The 19,648-nt window shown below is 37.3% G+C and overlaps 1 protein-coding gene across 3 annotated transcripts in view; it reads right to left on the reverse strand.

Moving 5' to 3' along the window:
- MYT1L (myelin transcription factor 1 like) overlaps positions 1 to 19,648 on the reverse strand; it is a 685,202-nt gene that overhangs the window by 81,623 nt on the left and 583,931 nt on the right. For all 3 annotated transcript variants that reach the window (XM_020965838.2, XM_078149744.1, XM_078149745.1), the window contains exon 18: positions 7,847 to 7,909. In XM_020965838.2, the coding sequence (XP_020821497.2) occupies positions 7,847 to 7,909 (63 nt within the window). The remainder of the gene's footprint in view (positions 1 to 7,846; positions 7,910 to 19,648) is intronic.

A 19,648-nucleotide genomic window follows, 5' to 3' on the forward strand; every position in this document is an offset into this window, starting at 1 on the left:
GCTTCCACAAAACTCCCCCTAAAATTCCCATTTAATTTCTTATGCTGTCCCAAGATATATCAAAATTGCAATGGGTAAAGTCATGCTATGAAAGGGATAGCTGTATAAGCTTCTTGAGGACAAGGATCACTCAGGTTTTCTGTTTATAGTCCCAGAATTTGGCACAGTATCTTGCATATAGAAGTGGCTGTTGAGTTGAATGCAATGGAATCCTTTCCAAAGTTATAAAGGTAGCCTAGTAGTGGGAGTGAATTAGGATAATGAAAGTAAATAGAAGTAAACTTGTTTATCAGAGTAACAACTTCTTTTCGGGAACTGATATTACTTGTTACTTATAAATGCTCCTATTTAAAAAGGCAAGTAGGAAACACAAATAGGGAAGAATTTCAGTTCAAAAAATTTTTAGCATTGTGGTATGTGCTAAGGAGACTGAGACAAAGTAGTAAATCTTTCCTTGTCAGCTCATACCTAGAGCAAGTACACTTACTATAATGCATTCAACAATGATGGAACAAACAATATGGAGGATTTATAGAAGCCTCAGAATAGTATGAATGGAAAATGTAACCTTTAAGAAAAAAAAGAAAGAAATTGGGATTATTTAGGCTGAGAAAAGGGAGACTGACAGAAAACAACAGACAACTATAGATGAATATTCTTTTTTATGGCAGCTTGGCATAACAGACAGTGGGCTGGCCTCAGAGCAAGGAAGATGTGGGCTCAAGTACAGGCTGATGCTACTGGCTGTGTGGCCTTGGGTAAATCACCTAACCTTACTGTTTTAGGCAATTCTCTAAAACTATAAATTGTAGAGATAGTACCAGCCTGCTTTGGTGGAGGAAATATCCTCACTGAACAGTTATCAATACCGATGAAATTATAGGTATTGTTACTATCTTTGTTTAAAAGGTGTTCTCTCCTTCACAAAGTACAGAAAAAGAGGAGCGCTTAGATTAATAGGTTTAGAGGGACCTTGAAGGTTATTTAGTCCAAACTCCTCATTTTACAGGTGAGGAAACTGAAGGATGCAAACTCTCCCATGGTCACACATAATATGTAGCGGAGATGGGAATCCAATCCACATTCTTTGTCTCCAAACTCAGCATTCCTAATGCTATACTTCTTAAACAACACTAATAAGGAATTTGTATTTGAGATATTGAAGGATTTTTGGACAAGTAAGTTGTTTCACTGAAGAGGAATGTATGGATTTTAAAAAGTAAGTCTAATCTGGTCAATGGATTAGATGATGTCTTCAAGGCCTGTGGAAGGGCTTGTGTTTTGTTCTAAGACCATAGTATAACTGTCAAGACAGATCAGGAAGGTATCCAAGAACCTCTGTGATCTAATACCACTCACTTAGATTATAGCATAAATTTAAAACTTCAGTATTAATTCCCATTTCCCTAGTAAGGATTTACCTTTTACCAGGATAGTGTTTATGTCCAATAGCTCCTTTAACTTCATATCCTACCCCTGACAGCAGTAGAATAAAACTGGAAAACAACACCACCATTATAACCACCACCATGGTGTAGAGGCAACATGAAGGCAGTTAGATGCCTCAGTGTATAAACTGCTAGACTTACAGCCAGGACTGAGTTCAAATTCCACCTCAGACACTTACTAGGGAAGTCACTTAATCTCTGCTACAGTTTCCTCATCTGCAAAAGGGGAATAATAAAAGCTTTACCTCCCAGGACTGTTGTCAGGATAAAATAAGATAACAAAGTAAAGTGCTTAACACATTGTCTGGTGCATAGAAAGCACATAATTAATTATATATTATGTGGACATAATAGCTATTATTAAAAACTAAGTTAATAAATGCTCCATAGGGATCTATATGTACAGTTTACTGGCCCCTGTTTGTATTTGAGCTTGATTTCACTAGTACATGTGATATACTGTACAGGTGAGAAGCTTAGGGCAAGGAGACCAATTAAGAGGTAATTATAATAATCCACATGAGAAATAATAAGGCTAGGGACTGTGTGAATAGGGATAAGGTGATAGATGTGGAAGATATTGTAGAGGTAGGAACAACAAGACTATTTAGCCATTGATTGTCTAGGTAGAACAAGGAAGAGGGAGGAATCTAGGGTGACTCTGAGGATATAAGACTGGAGTTTGGAGTCCACAAAAATAGGGAAATTGAGAAACAGGGAAATTCAACTGATTTCATGTGGCTGTGAAATGCTTTAATCTTTGAGGAATCAAAATTTCAGGTGATCCAAAAGGCATGGAGAAATGGACAGTGGATATAAATAAACCACATCCTATTACTATCAATGCTTTCCATGCAATAAGTAAAAGATATGGAGTAACTGTGTAATCAGAAAGGGAGGTGGGTTGGTCATGTGGAGAGAGCAAGGTAGCTCCCTTCAGGATGTACTAGTTCTCAGAACAATTAAAGACCCAGAGGAAGGCACCAATCTAGTTAGATAGATTCTTTTTCAGAGGATTTTTGGGAGGACATGATCACAAGTATAAAGTAATTTTGTCACTTAGGGCAAGTGATAGAAAACAGGCTCTGTGGAAGCAGCATTAAAAGACATCATCAAACCAACTTTTTAAGGCAAATTTAGTTGTTGAAATGGGGTGAGGGAGATGTAAAACAAGGTGTAACTGGGCCAAGGATGGCTTATCTGGGGTATAGCCTAATGGAGAGGAAGCATGTCATCTGGTAGCTTTCTGTTTTAACTAATCACTTTCATTAACTAAGTGCTCAGTTCAGCTATTTTTATGCTTCCAATACCGTCAAAATTTTGGTCCTCTGGGGTAAAGACTTAGTTCTACCCAATTAATTTATAGCAAGAATCACTGCAGAATGGGTTTTGAAAGAAATGTCCACTGAGGAAATCAGGAATCCACAGAAATACTGAATTATTAGCCATCAAAAGATGTTAGCACATCAAGGTAACTCTGCCTGGCAAAAAGTAATTGGCAAAATGACTAGTAGGGATAGAAGCTAGACCTGTGATTTCATTATCTTCCTCATTAAAGAAATTCCTTCTACCAGTACAGGTAGGCACTTACTTGTCTCTGCAACTTTTAGTCTTTTAGGGAACTCACAGCGAGAAAATTCCTTCTACCATTGCAAAATATTTGATAACTTATAGTATTAGAGAGATACTGGGGTCACTGAAAAGTGAAATCACTTGCCCAGGTTTTGCAAGCAGTATGTGTCAGAAGCAGGACTAGAATGGAGGTCTTCAAGAATCCAAACCCAGATCTCTCTCCATAGGACTCTGGCCCTTTGACACCTGAGATAGATTCTATGCATAATAAATACCATTTGTTTTTGTCTATATTTGAGTTTACACTCTTCTTTCCAAGAGTTATCCTTACTCAGGTTTTTTAAAGCTGTCACATATCTTTTGATATGCAAAAGCTCCTAACTAGAGCAGCCTAATCAAAATAAATCCAAATTTACTTTTAAGCTTCTTAGGCTCATGCTAGTAGCATCATCTTCTTAGTATTGAACTCCTGTTAAGCTTAAGTTACTTTAACAAAATAAAAAAAAATTTACACCTAAATTTCTAAGTGGATGGGTGAAAAAATCATTAGACTAAATTATGGCTGATGTTATGATGCCAAGCAAACCAATAAATTAATGGAGGGAAAAAAATCAGTTTACTGGAAAAAAAAAACAATCCAACTATCTTTTAAGGCTGTGTAGACTAACCAATAGTGAATAAAATTTTTATTTTTCAAAAAATTGATTTTATAAGATAGTTTATTATTTCAAGATGATATTTAGTCTCCAAACTAAATCACAATGAAGACTAAGTAACTCAGAATACTATTCACTTCTTACTTCTAACTAAATGTCTAGTTTTCTTCTAATGTAGTTGCCTTAACAAGATGGCATGTGATTAGGTTGCTCTGTATTGTGAGTGTAAAACTCTAGTCAAATACAGTGGTTAGTGTTGTTACCATGCTCTCAGAGTTAATAATGGTCATGATCATATATTCTATTAATGGTAAACTATTAATAGGAAATGTTCTTTTTTTAGAAGGGAATTTTGGTATTATTAGGAAGAGTCTGTTGTATCAAAACAAAATATGTCAATAAATTTACATAACAATATAAATTAAATAGGCACACATTAAAAATAGACATACACGTAATGGGAGTCAACTGCAAACACAGACCCCATCACCTTGCTTGAATGTTGTGACTTCCCCACATGGAGAAGCTGGGAAGCCTGCTTCTGGAAGGATCATTATGATGTGTAAGAGAAGTGTCTTGGAGAGACCATGGAGCATACTTAACATTCTGTAACTTGTTCTCGTCTGCTAATCACATTGTTGAGATGAAGCTCTTTGATTGTCTAAGGAGAATTTAAAAAGGCATCTCAGCTTCAGCTACTTTTTCTTGGCCCCATTCACTCTCTTCACTGTATATGGTGACTCCACTCACAGCATCTGGTTAGAGACCATGATGTATAGCCAAAGTCTTTGGAACTTCTTCCTCTCTGGGGCCAAATGGCTCTGAGAAACAAACCTTGGTCCTTAGCCTTTTCATTTGTTCATTTCCATTCTGGCTAAAGGAAGGAGTGTCTCTGACCTTGAGAGTTGCAAAAGTTAAGAGAGGGAGCCACAGGAATCCAAGAGTCACAATCAAGGCTGGATTTTGTAGCCAATGAAGCATTGATGCCCCAAGGAGCAAGGAGTAATTTTGGGGAACTACCTTTAGAACCCCAGTCCAGCAGAAGGATTCATCAGGCAGTCAAGACACATCCAGACATGAACTTGTTTATACCAATGGTATGTAGGAATAGAACTGTTATGGGTCTAATCTTCTCCCCCATTCCCCTCATACCCCCACCCCACTGAGATGTTCTACAGGAAACTATGTCCTCAGGTGTTGAAGGTGATGTTTGTTTATTTCCTTTTGCTAAATCTTTGTAAAATCTAATTGATGTTGAGTGGTTAAACGAAACTGGGGTTCTAATAACAGGCCCCTAACAATGGAGGGAACACAGCAGAGTAGCTTAAACAAATAGCAGTAGAGAAGAGAAACCCACAAATCTCTTGGGGTTGTAAGGTACCCTGGAGATGTAACCTGTCTGGCTATAGAATAGAAACTGGAGCTTACATGTTAAATACATAGACACATTAAGAAATGCATTCATAAAATATATAAATATATGTATATAACAGAACCTTCCCAACAAATGCTCTCCGATGGCAATGTGTGCATATATACATATATATAATTATATACAACATACATAATTATATACATCATAAATATATGTGTATGCATACACACATATATGTGTGTATATATTTTTTCTTTCTATATATTAACACCATGGAAAACATGGCCCAGACAAATACTGCTAACTTAATGTTCAGACTGACCTGGTCTAATGTAGTAGTTCATATGATCAACCATTCTAAATGTCAGCAATGACTTTCTAGACCATATTGTCCAAAGTATAATTTTTTAAAAAATGTAAACTTTAAAATCAACTACCATGGTACAATTTCTGATAATTGGGTATCCTTATGGTAAAAAGAAAAAAAAAGATACCACAGTTTTTAATTTAACCTTCAACCAAAATTGTGCCAGTCAATGTGCATTTATTAAATGCCAACTATGTGCCAGGTACTGTGTTAATTGCTGGGATACAAAGAAGGGCAAAAGACATTCCTTGTCCTTGAGAATCTCACAATCTAAAGTGATCAAATTGAATGTAACCAAAGTCAAGTGACTTCCACACTACTCTAACCATTTAATTCTGATTCATGAGGGCAGTACAAGCAAACCCAAACAGAGAACCAGTGCTGTTCTCACCTCGGCTGCAAGGTGTGTCTATTGCCTGGACCACAAAGTTAGTCAACAAGCATACCAACCATACTAGATAGGTGGTATATTGATAGAGTATTGGACCTGGAGAAAGGAAGATCTAAGTTCAAATCCATCCTCAGACATTTACTAGCTGTATGACCCTGGGTAACTCACTTAATCTCTGCTTCAGTTTCTTTATCTGTCAAATGAAAATAGTAATAATATTTATATAACATTTAACACAGTGCAGTCACTTAATAGACACATTTCTTTCCTCTATACTATTTCACTGGTGATCTCATTGGCTCTCATGAGTTCAGTTTTCATCTTTCTATAGATGATTCCCAGATCTGTACATCTAGCCCCAGTCTCCCTTATGAGCTACAGTCAATCATCCACAACTACCTTTGAGACATCTTGAACTCTTTGTGTCATAGGTATCCCAAACTAACCCTGGCCCAGTGAGAGTTCAGTAAAGGCTTTTAGCAAATGCTACAAAGACACTGGAATGGGTCTTCAAATGCAAAATAGATATTCCCCACTCCAGGAAAGGTTTGAATAGCTCAATTGTATATGAAGAAACAAGCAAGACATGAACTTGATTGCCCAGGCACATAAACCTCAATGTTTCCCTATCACTTCCAGGATAAAATAAAGCAAAAATCCTGTTTGGTATTCAAAGTCCTTCATAACCTATCCATTTCCCAACACACACACACACACACACACACGCACACGCACACACACACACACACACACGCACACGCACACACACACACGCATGTGCGCGCACACACATACACCCTCTTACTTTCCAGTCTTCCTCCCTCCCTGCTTCCTTACTGTTCCTCAAACAGAACACCCCATCTCCACTCCAGGCATTTCTCTGGCTTCTACCATGTCTGGAATGCTTTCCCCCCTCATCTTTACCTTCTGGCTTCCTTGGCTTCTTTCACGTCCCAATTAAAATATCATCTTTTACAGGAAGTCTCTCTCAACCTCTTAATTCTAATGCCTTTGTTCTTTTAATTGTTTTATATTTTTCCTTCATATAGTTCATTTACACATACTTGCTTTTTGTCTCCTCCATTAGACTTGTGAGCTCATTGAGGTCAAGGATTGTCTTTTGCCTCTTTTTGTACCCCCCAGTGCTTAGCACAGTGCCTGGCACATAACAGGCTCTTAATAAATGTTTACTGATTGACTCTCTCTTACCTCTATGATCATTATAACTGTACAGGCCACATTAATCCAGGGCAAAAACTAGGTGCACATTTTATATCACCAGATGAAATAGATTCACTATTGTTGACAGTGTGCCAAAGGATTTTTTCAAATAACTCCCAATATAAAATTTCCTATCCTGCATGATCAAATAGTTTTACCAGGCAGAGCATGTTTCAAATAATATATGTATGTATATGTATGTGTACATACATACACACATATGCATACACACACACACACACACATATATATATATATATATACATACAATATGTGTATATATACACATAGGTATATATTTGTAGTACCATGCATAAAATTTTTATTGTTAAGTTATAATGTAATTATAAGTTTTGTTGATCCCTGCTAACATGAACCATTCATTTTGTGGTTAAAATCCCAGTGTCTAAAAGAATGTGTTTGCCTCTCAATGGCTATGATTTGTGGGGATGATAACATACAAATCCTAGACTGCAGACTGGTTCTTTGGCTTTTCTTGGACTATTTCAAGGCTAGGGAAGACTTCTTTCCTTCCCTCTGAGCAATGCTAAGTTCAAGGCAAAGCTTATCGTAGGTGATGTTTGGGCCCGTTTGAGAAAATTTCATCTTAAGGAGCTGTGACATAGTGACAATGATAGTATTACAAAAATCTATGCAAGCCAGCCTACATCTTCTATAACAAAATTCTCTCACTGGTATCAGACTGAGCATGTCCATATAAAGCCTGGTCAGCAGGTCCTAGGCAAGCATTATGTTCTGCTGCTATCCCAGTAACACAATATATTTGAAAAAAAGGATAAGTATCATTTTACATACCTTCGATGAGAAGCATAATTGCCAGTAATATGTCCAGAGCCATCACAACCGGGGGTGGGACACCTATAATTAAAATTGTAAATGGCATCATTTACTTGGAAAATAATAAAAATGTTCAAATAATTAAGTTTTCTTCATTTTGCTTTTTGGTGAGGCAATCAGGGTTAAGTGTCTTGCCCAGGTCACATAGCCAGTAAGTGTCAAGTGTCCAAAGCCAGATTTGAACTCAGGTCCTGACTCCAAGGCCGGAGCTCTATCCACTGTACCATCTAGCTGCCCCCAAACAATTAAATTCTAAAAAAACACCTTCTTTGCTGAGTTCTCAAAGCCCTGTCTCTGCTAACGTCTCACCTACCTCTGTAGAAACAGTACTTGATTGAACCAAAGTCTGAAGCCTAACTCAATAAAAATAAAGCACAACTTCTAAATACAAACCTTGGGTCAAATTCCTCCCCCCTAGGATGCCATCATAGTTCCAAATAGGAATGTGCAGGAGAGAGCACTCTGTAACTCTCTGAGCGCAAAACAATTTTTCCCCCTTAGGTCATGAAACTATCTGATTTTGAACAACAAATGAGAGCCCCAAATATAGCCAAATTCTCTCATCGATACTTTCATAAGCAGTGTGACATAATGAATAGAGGGCAAGACCTTGGAGTCAGGACCTGGTTCACGTCCGGTCTCTAAGTGGTACTAGCTCTAGAAGATCTTAGTGTCAACTCTTTAAGACTATAAGTCAGTCACTCTATCACAAAGGAATTACAGATCTCCATCCAGATGTGTGGAGGGAGTTTCTATATTGGGAGATCCCAGTGGAAGAAATCACAGAGACTAACCATGCCATAGTCTTTTTAATTTAGTAGAATGCTGTTCTGATAGGGCTTGTCTATATGCAGAGTTGGATATACCACAGGTCAAATCTTGCCCCTGGTATAACAACAATGTGGCTACTTACATTAAAAGCCTCATGAAATAGCTTGTAAAGCAGGTGTTACTCTTGGCCCTAATACCCAGTACTATAAAGGAATCTAGTTGTACTTAATCTAACATTTGGTTACCATAAAAAAGCAACACAAGAGATCCTAAGGTGTTCTGTGACCTAGGTTCTAATGTGGTCTGAAGGAACAAAAACTTTACCTTCTCTCAGGCCATCTTTATTGACAATAGACCAATCTGACTTCTAGTTCCTCAAACATTCCCAGGCTATGCCTTTGTGTAGGCTGTCACCCATGCCTAGAATGCTCTGTCTTCTCTTAGTTACCTTGCCTTCCTTCCAACAACCAAGGTAAGTTACCTTACCTCGCCTACCTTGCCTTAGTTACCTGGCTCAGTTCAAATCCCACCTTCTACAGGGGAGATTTAAAGAACTACCTTTTGGATTACCTTTCAGATATTCTGTATATTACTATATCTAGTTAGGTACATGTTGTCTCCACCATTAGAATGTATACTCTTTGAAAGCAAGGATTGTTGTTTGTTTGTTTGTTTGTTTTTGCCTTTCCTTGTAAGGCAGAATTTAGCCTATGTTTTAATAAATGCTTGTTTACTGAGTGATTAACTGGCTTAGGCAGTAGAATGTTAAGTTCTTTGTGGGTAGGACTGTTTTTTGTCTATGAATTGCCAGGCCTATCCCAGTACTTTGCACATAGCAAGAACTTAGTAAATGTTTGTTGAATGTGTAATGCAATTGAATTAGTTTTGTTTTTTGTGTATTTTGAATGGTTTTGTTTTTCTGATTGACCAGCTGTGTCACCAAAATGCTTTGTGATTTCAATTTTGGTTAAAACATTTAACCAAGCTATTCTATCATAACCTTTGTCATCTAGAAAAATATTTAGAGCATACTGTCCCATACAAATGATGTCAACTTCGGAGCCAGCAACCAAAAGCCTAAGACCAAGGTGGTTGTGGTTGTGGTTGTTGTTGTTGTTGTTGTTTTTGTTTGTTTGTTTGATCACTGCTATGAGTAATCTAATGATTCACAGGATATCTCACTGACAATAAGTTAGCAATAGAACAGTCTCACAACACTCACCATGAAACATATAGAGACCTCTTGTTAGGGCAAAACATGGTATTTTCCCCTAATTTCACTTCTGGCCCTAAATTACAGTGATGCTAAACAATATCACCACCTAGTGGCGAAATTATAGCTTAGCATTTTCCCTAGGCAAGCCACCTGCTGAGCACCTGCGTTTATCACAAAAGTAAATGAATAAACAAACAAACAAGCAAATAAATAAATATGTATATATAATAATGAATATTGAATTAAGGGATTTAATTAATGAATAATAAATGTGTATATATATGTGTATATATATATATATATATATATATATATATAGTTTTACTTGGTTGGTTTAAAATTATTTAATTGTCTTTGTACAGCTCATGAGACTTTTGTATTGACTTTGTGAATAGAAAGGCATACTTGATATTTAATATTGAGAACAGGCCAGTAGAAATAACAGCTTGAGGCTTGGATAGCAAGGAACCTAATTTCTCAAAATGAGAGGATAACTTTCAATAAGCAAAATAGAAAATAAAAGGAAACACAGGCCAATTTTTAGTTACACAAACGCCATGTTTTGACATAATGATGTGTGAAAACCTGTTGTAACTTTAAACTGCTCTAAGTCATGTTCAGTCTCAAGCAAGGGAATGTAATCCTAGATCTCACAGGATACTTGTCATATCATCTTGAAGACTTGAGCGTAGTTAAGGGCCAGTCCCCAGAGTGAGGGTAACAAACAGCTTAGTGGAAATGATTTCCCCAGGCAATCTTTCTGGAAGCCAGTAATAGGTAAATGAGAAATGGGTTTCATGTTAATACGTTTTTATATCAAATGGAGAAAAGGTTAAGAGTGATCAAAAATAAAAGCAGGGAAAAGGAAGAAGTAAACAGGGATTTAAAAAAATAGTAATATGCACATTGGTGAGAAGATATTTTAAAATGGAGGACTAGAGCTTGAACACTCACCTATGGTTTGGTACACATAAACACACATACGCACAAACAGATTTTGAAAACAAAAGGCTTAGCAGCCTATTTTCAAAATAATTTATTTGGTAGAATTCAACTGGTCATTCCCCCTCCCACTACCCATATTTGACTGAGGGTATAAGCACAGCCTCCACAGATGTGGGTTGCTCTCCCAAGTGGGTAATTACCTACAAACACATGGCCCCCAACAGAGGAAAAGCTGTAACTAATACAAGTTATTGTTCCTCTGCAAAAACTGTGACCTTATAAAAGTTTTGTTCTGAGAATTTACTTAAAAGGGGAGAACTGTTTCTTAGCAACCAGCCATTTATATTTGACATTAATTTTCTTAAATATTCCCTTTAGCTCTTCCAAATTAAAAACTTATTGCAAATCTATTCATTTTAATATGAGCAAAAAATCTTCAGAAATATTCACTGGATTTTTCCACTGCTATTTACAGGTGTTTTCAATTAATACAATGCAGGAATTATCATTTTGTAATGTATATTATCATACTGTATTATAATATTTCCCATATGATACCATATTTTGCTTATATAACATATCAATATATTATCATATTGTAATAGAGTTATAATATAGAACATATAGAATTATTAGAGCAGATGGAAGGGTGGGAAGAGTTTCCTCCAGGAATATTCTATATCAAAAGTTTGGAGTAGGCATCTACTTATTGGTTGGAATCTGTCCCCTCAGTGGTTGGAGGAATTCTACCCATGCAGAACAACATAGTCTTACAGAGTTGCCTGGGAGGGCTGGGAGGTATTGGGCCATGCAAGGAATCCATTCCCCATGCCTTGGAATGCAGGCATACACTCCCTATTGACCTCTGCCTGTTAGAATGTCTAGCTTCATCCAGTGCTTTGTTCAAACATTCCCCTCCCTAAATGAAGCCTTTCCTGATCCCCTAGCCCAAAGTACCTTCTCCCACAAAGAAATCTATTTTTTTATATCCCAGAAGTGCTCAACAATGCTTATTGCTTGACTGACATGAGCAGGAGAGTGTTAAGTCCTTTGTGGCCAAGGATGTTGTCTTGCATCTCTGTATTGCCAGTGCCAACCCCAGTATGGTGTCAATAACAAATGCTTAGTAGATGCTTGTTCCATGTAATAGAAATGAATGACCTGTTTTATTTTCATAATTAGTTATGTATGTTGTTTCCACTTGGTCTGTTATACATGTCTCTACTGCTACCTAGACTGTAAACCCTTTAAGGTTTAAGGACTATGAGCCTTTCACCATTTTATCCACGGTACCTGGATTAATACCTAGCACCTTTACCAGACCTGCTATTTCACTGTTTTAGGGATCTTCTGGTGAGGAAATACCAATGCAGATCAGCACATGGAAGCACTGAGTAATTGCAAGTGATTGCTCATGGTCACACGTAGGCAGTATGTCTCAGAGACAGAAATTGAACTCAGGTTATCCTGACTCCAAAGTTGATCCATGCTCCAGTGGTATTATGCGGTTTCTTGCGTATGAGTGTACATACACACAAAACATACATAAATACATATTTATGCACAAATATATGCACATATAAATGTATACAGAAACTATATGTCAAATATAGTTATATAATAATATATAACATAATTTACAGAATTTATAACTATATATGGGCAGCTAGGTGGCACAATGAATAGAGCACTGGGACTGGAGTCAACAAGACTTATCTTCCTGAGCTCAAACCCAGCCTCAGACATTTACTAGCTATGTGACCCTGGGCAAGTCACTTCACCCTGTTTGTCTCAGTTTCCTCTTCTGTAAAATGAGTTGGAGAAGGAAATGGCAAATCCACTTCAGTTCTCTGTCAAGAAAACCCCAAATAGGGTCATGAAGAGTTACACATGACTGAAAATGACTGAAATAACAAATAACTATATATATATATACACACATACACACACACACGCTATATATTATATATATATATATATATATATATATATATATATATATATACACATATATGCACCATATAATTTATATAACTATTACACATTAAAATGAAGTCCCTTTCCTACTGAGTAGGATTTTCAAGTACTTTTCATAAGCTTGAATGTCATTTATCAAAACATTTTTTCCCTGCAAAAAACCCAGAAGAAACAAGCAGCTGAAGCTTTTTTTCCACTCTATTTACTTACAAACACACAAACTCAACTTGGCTCATCTGCCTAGAATTCTATATGTAGGAATCTGTAGGTTTATGATGTTCCTGAGGATTTCATTATCCCCGCTGACTTTCTTTAGAATAAAGGCATTTTGGGGTTTGTTTTTCTAATCATGATTGGAACTTACCCAGTGTGAACTAGACCTCCCTCACACTGTTGATGCTACAGTCAGCAGACTGAAAAATAAACCCAAAAAGGCGTGTGAAAATCTGCATTTGCATGGAATGCCAGGGACACTGAAAGATCTCTACTGTTCTGTACATTTCCTCCTAGCCTCACTCAAAACCGGGTAACATTGATTTCTCAGGGTCAGTAATCTATTTTTAACATCTGACAGTGTGATGAGGTAGAAATAGGAGTTGGGGTGCTAAGTTAGAACCCTGGCTCTCATCACTTCTTGCCTGCTTGCCTCAGATCTCTTCCCACTGTAGTCTATTCTCCACAAAGCCACTAACGTGATTTTTCCTACAGCATTGGTCCGACCATGTTCTTCTGCTATTTCATAAACGTCAATGGCTCCCTTACATATAGGATCAAATATACATTTCTCCATTTGGTATTTGAAAGTATGTCATAGTCTTGTCCTTTCCTAGTCTACTTCCAGTCTATCCCATCTGGGGTTTTCTTGGTAAAGATATTGGAGTAGTTTGCCATTTCCTTCTCCAGTTCATTTTACAGATGAGGAAACTGAGGCAAACGGGAGTAAGTGACTTGCCCAAGGTCATACAGCCATAAATCTGAGGCCAGATTTGAATTTAGGAAGATGAGTCTTCCTGACTTCAGGCCCAGGACTCTATCCACTGCACCAGCTAGCTGTTCCACTTGCATGTTACATCTTTCCATATTCTCCATGGTTCAGTCATACAAGCTATTTTGATTCTCATACACTATGCTCCATTTCCTATCAATCCCTTTGCACTGTGCCCTTTGCCTGGAATGCTCTCTTACCTCACCTCTCCTTGGACTCTCTTGTTTCCTTCATGATTTAGCTCAAACACTACCTCTCTGGGAGGCAATTCTTGGGCTCCTTGCCAAGGTTACTTTTTATCTGCCTCATTGGATTTTGTATATACCTAGGCATGTACACACAGGCTCCCCACTTAGAATGTGAGCTTCTTGAGTGAAGGGAGTGTTTTGATTTTGTTTTTCAATCTCCAATGCTTAACACAGAGCCTGGCGTATAGTAGGTGTTTAATAAATGCTTGATGAGTGATTCATTCATTCATTTTCCCTTTAGCAACTGTGTGATCTCTTACTTTATCTTTCTGTTTTTTAAATCTATAATTCCTATGATTTCTCAGCTGTGAAAGGAGGAGGTTAGACTAGATGACCTCTAAAACCCCTTCAAGCTCTAAATTTGTGAGCTTTGCAGTTTTTCTGGAGCATATGAACTAAGTTCTAGAATTATTCCTTACCTACTTTATCCTTTAACTTAGTGCTTTTAATGTAAGGTCCTCGAAGCAGGTAGGTAGCTCAGTGGATAGGGCGCTGGGCCTGGAGTCAAGATGACGTGAGTTCAAATATGACCTCAGACACTAACTAGCTGTGTGACCCTGGGCAAATCACTTAACCTCTGTTTGCCTTAATCTACCAGAAATCTACTGGAAAAGGAAATGGCAAACCACTCCAATACTGTTGCCAAGAAAACCCCATTCACAGTATTGGTGGCCACAGTATATGGCCCACAGGGTCATGAAGAGTTAAACACCAAATGGACAACGGACAACAAAGTCCCTGAAGGCTAGTATAGTTTCATTTTTTTTTTCTTTGAATCCTCAGAGCCCAACACAGTCCCTAGCATACTTATTGAAAATTTCAGATTGTTTGCATGCTTCTGGACTTTTGGCATTCAAGATATTCCCTTCTTCAATTTCTGTGTTTCATGAAAGTCTATATTCAAACAAGCAAACAAACAAAGCCCCAAACTCTAATCATATAAAACAGAACATAGATTTAGAAATAAAGAGACCTCAGAAATAATTTATTACAACCTTATTTTATAGGTAAGGAAATTAAGGCTTAAAGTGTTTAAGTTACTCTCTGGGCTTCCAGGCTTTCAAAGGCAGATCCTTTCTCAACCATACCTTGCTGCTGAAGGGGCGATTATTTGGATTCCCAGAGGCTTCCTTGACTCAGAACAATACTCACATCAGCGCTGCTTTATACTTACAGGCAGTTCCCCTAGCGCATTTAATACCTATTTACAAAAATTCAATTTGCATCTAACTTTTCAAGGGCAGGCAGGCCCATCTCCTGTGAAAAATGAGGCCTACATGTGATTACTCTTGGCCCCGTGTGGAGAGGATGCTCTAGGAGCCTGTACTGAGCAGCTTGTTTTGGGAAATAGCAGATGAGGCTAACTGTGTTCCCATAGAAACTGCCCCCTCTTTGTCTCCCATGAAAACCTGTGCAGATTCTCAGCATTGAAGCAGTTGGACCAGCACAGCAAAGTGATTTTTTTTCCTAAAAACTAATTTCAATTTAGCCATTCTCTCTGGTTGTCATCTCAGAGCAGGGTTCTTCCCTTGAGGTACACGGACTGCCAAAGGGTTGATAGATTATAAGGTGTCTGTGAACTTAGATGTGAAAAAAAACATTTTTATGTTCATTCATCTGTAACTGAAATTTAGCATGTCATTCAATGATGAATTCTTAAAGAAAATTATTTTGAGGAATCCATAGACTACCACATTGCCAAAGGGGTCCATGGCATGACAGATTAAGAACCCTGAACTAAGATAACAGAATCACAGTTTTAGAGCTGGACAGGACCATAGAGATTATCTATTTTAGCTTCATCAGCAAACTGAGGCCCAGAGAGAGTAAACAACTTGCCCAAGACCCTGCAGATAGTGCCATGGTCACTGACACAATGCAAATCCTTCATCTATATAAAGCCAATGCACTTTCCACTGCTCCATCCTGCTTTCTGTAATCTTGTGGATCATTAGTAATTTATATGCTATTCAAAATGAATAGGATAATAAAACATTACTATCCCCCCCACCCCCCAAACTTGGTCCTATGGGATAAAAAAATGTTGAGCTGACATGCTGAATTAAGCAGGCTTGAAATTTGTACAGTCATTGCAAGGATGAAGAATAATCCTCTGCTCCTGGTGCTACCTCCAGCCATTATTGTGCCTTTACTGTGGCGAGGTGGCCTATGGCTACAGACTTCAGGTAAACTCTAACACCTTTCTCTGTACCTCTTACAAGCAATTAAGTTCTAAAGTGGAGGAAAATAAAAGCATTAATCTGGCTGGAAATGTCTGTCATGACTTGATATAGTGGACAGGTGTTGGAATTGGAGTTAGGGGACCTAGGTTTTAATTCTGCCTTTATCACTATTATAATATTACTATGTTACTCTGGGCAAGTCACTTAACTTCCCTCAGATTCAGTTTTTTCATTTGCAAAATAAGGGCTTTGGACTAGATGGTCTCTCAAATCTCTTCCAGCCCTAAATCTATGATCTAATGAACAGCTAGTTTATTTACTTTATGCAATTATAGGCAAACACACACACATACATACACATGCACAAAACCTTTAAATTGTGTATGTATTAGAATACATTTGGGGTAGGGTGGGAATGGAAGAAACATTTCAGCTTCCATTTAGGGCAGAGGAGTCAAACAGGCTGCCCAGGGGTCACATGCTGCCCAAAATATTCCTGAGTTCGGCCTGAACCAGATTACAATGTAGTTGAGAGATACTTAACAAAATGAATAGAAACACAATAGGACACAGAAAATGTAAATATGTACTTTTTTCTAAGGCAATATGCAGCCAGGAGAGATTCTTATGTATGGCTTAATGTCCTCCATTTCAGCTAGGTGGCTCAGTGGATAGAGTACTGGGCCTAGAGTCAGGAAGGCTCATCTTCCTGAGTTCATATGTGACCTCAGACTTACTAGCTATGTGACCTTGGGCAAGTCACTTATGCCTGTTTGCCTCCATTCCTTATCTGTAAAATGAGCTGGAGAAGGAAATGGCAAACCACTAGAGTGTCTTTGCCAAGAAAACCCCAAATGGGGTCATGAACAGCTGGACTCAACTGAATAACAGAAACAAACATTTCTATTTGAGTTTGACATCACTAAGTTAGGGTAATTAGGATTTTTAGCTTTTACCTGATGAAAGTAGATAATTTTCAAAATATTCTCTCAGCAGTTTCTTATATATATTTAGGCAGCATGGTATAGTGGCTAGAGAGCAGACCTAAAAACTAGGAAGACTTTAAATTCCAATTCTGACACATGCTGCCTGTATGACACCAGGCAAGTCACAATCTCTCAGTGCTCTTGTCAACTCTTTAAGATGATACATGACAGCAAAGGTGATGCCCTACATTGGTAGAGGGAGTTTATTCACCAAGGAATTACATATATCAATGAAATCACACATTGAATTCCTATCTCCTATCTTATGTTTTTATATACACACACACACACACACACACACACACACACACACACACATATATACACATACATATGCTTATGTTTATATACATATATGTTACTCTCCCCTCCTCCTCTCAGTGGCCAATCCTTTATAACAAAGATTAAAAAGAAAGAGAAAAAAGCAAACAACCAAAAGTAACTATTATACCAAAAGCCTAACATTTTTGGCATTCTATATTCATAGTTCCCTGCCTCTACAAAGAAGAGAGGAAGGTGCTGTCTCATATTTCAAAGAAGATTCTTCACACCTTCTGTGGGATACTGTGAATTAGTCTATACCTCAAATTATCAAAGCATGGGTGTCAAATCATATATCAGAAGTCCTTTCCAAATATTATTTGATTTATTTTGGTTATATAATGTCAAAAGTACCTTTATATTTACATAGAAATAACTTTCAAAGTCTGCTGACTTTGGTTTTCAGTAGACTTAAATGTCTTCCTAAATTTGGACAGGGGCCCATCTAGCACACCAAACTATAAAGAACCGATTTCCATATACAGGCCCTAATAAACACTATGTCATTTAAAAATAATATGCATGCATGTGTATAAAAAGGGATTAGTTTCATATTTTCATACATAAGGGGTTGCAAAAATAGAAATCAGATATTTGGATTAGATTCTAATTCAGATCTCTGATTTGTCCTTCAGTCATCTCATCTCTTTACGGTTTTAGATCATATGATGTCATAGCTAGTAAGGGCCTCCAAGATCATCTCATTTCAACACCCTCATTTTACAGGTGAGAAAACTGACGTGTGGAGAGGTAAACTCATCCTGGGTCACTGGTAAAGTTGGGACATTAGCCCAGGTCTTTTGAGCCAAGTCCAATTCCCTTCCAATATATATAATAGCTGGCTTGCCGAGCTACAAACACATTATTTATGCTGGCAATCTCATTTGCATTACTGTTTATTCACTGGAAGACCTAGAATAATTTCTACCCTGTCTTGCCTTACAAAAACAATTTTTTTCATTTTTCTTTCTAAAAAAGGAATATTGTGGAGATTAATGAATGAATGTCCAATGATTTGGGAGTGAATTACACTAAAAGTCACGATATTTTCTATTATATATTGTAGGGGTCAGAATATCCTAATACTGGTCAAGATTTGATAGTGTAGATAAAGCACCTTGTTAATTTCAAAGAGCTACTGAAACATCAGCTATTGTTATAACCTTGGAAATAGCCATCAGTTACTTGTATGTGCATGTCAAAAGAACATTTTAAAAACTGGAACATGATCCATACAGTGTCATGGCTTTCTAGGTGAAACTCTCTTATAAAGGGTAATTTGCATGACTAATTCCTTTGGAAGGGGTCCAAGATCAAGTCACTTTCAGCTCTGTAGAAATTACAGAGCATCCAAGAAAGCAGATATGATTTTCCTGAGTAGAAAAAAGCAAAACCAGGTATTTTGATCCCACATCCAGTGAATTTTCTGTTACACTACTACTTATATGAGACTTTACAATGGATTCAGGAATCAAAAAAACATTTTAATCTTTACATCAAATGTCTCTGATAAAAGTCTAATATCCTAGATATGTAAAGAATTAGCACATATATGTATAGATATGTGTGTATACATATGTATATTTGTGTATATATGTATGTGTGTATCTCTCTGTATCATGGGCCACTCTGAAACAGCTAAATTGTCAAGTATAAGTACAAATAGTTTTTAGAGGAAGAAGTGGAAGTTATCAGCATCTAATATGGAATCAGAGTCCTCAAATTCAAATTCAAATTCAGATCTGAGCTATTTACTGCCAAATCTGGGACCTCAGGCAAATTGCTTAACTTCTCTGGACCTCAGCTACTCATTCTAAAATTAGAAGCTTGATCTAGATGGCTTTTTAGGTCCTTTCCAGATCTGAATCTGGTATACCATGGGCAATCATTATAAAAATTTCCACATCATATATAATGAGAGAAATGCAAATTAAAAATAAATAACTTTGAGGTTTTGCTTTACACCTATCAAATTGGCAAAGAGGGCAAAAATGGAAATTGTCAGTATTGAAAGGGTTGTAGGAGGATAAGCACATCAATATACTGTTGCCAGAGCTATGAATTAGCCTAACTTATCTGATAAAGAATTTGGAACTATGTAAGAAAAGTCACTAAATTATTCAAGTTC

Source organism: Phascolarctos cinereus, unplaced genomic scaffold (assembly GCF_003287225.1).
Source record: "Phascolarctos cinereus isolate Bilbo 61053 unplaced genomic scaffold, phaCin_HiC Scaffold_2;HRSCAF=192, whole genome shotgun sequence".
Classification (NCBI taxonomy): Eukaryota; Metazoa; Chordata; class Mammalia; order Diprotodontia; family Phascolarctidae; genus Phascolarctos; species Phascolarctos cinereus.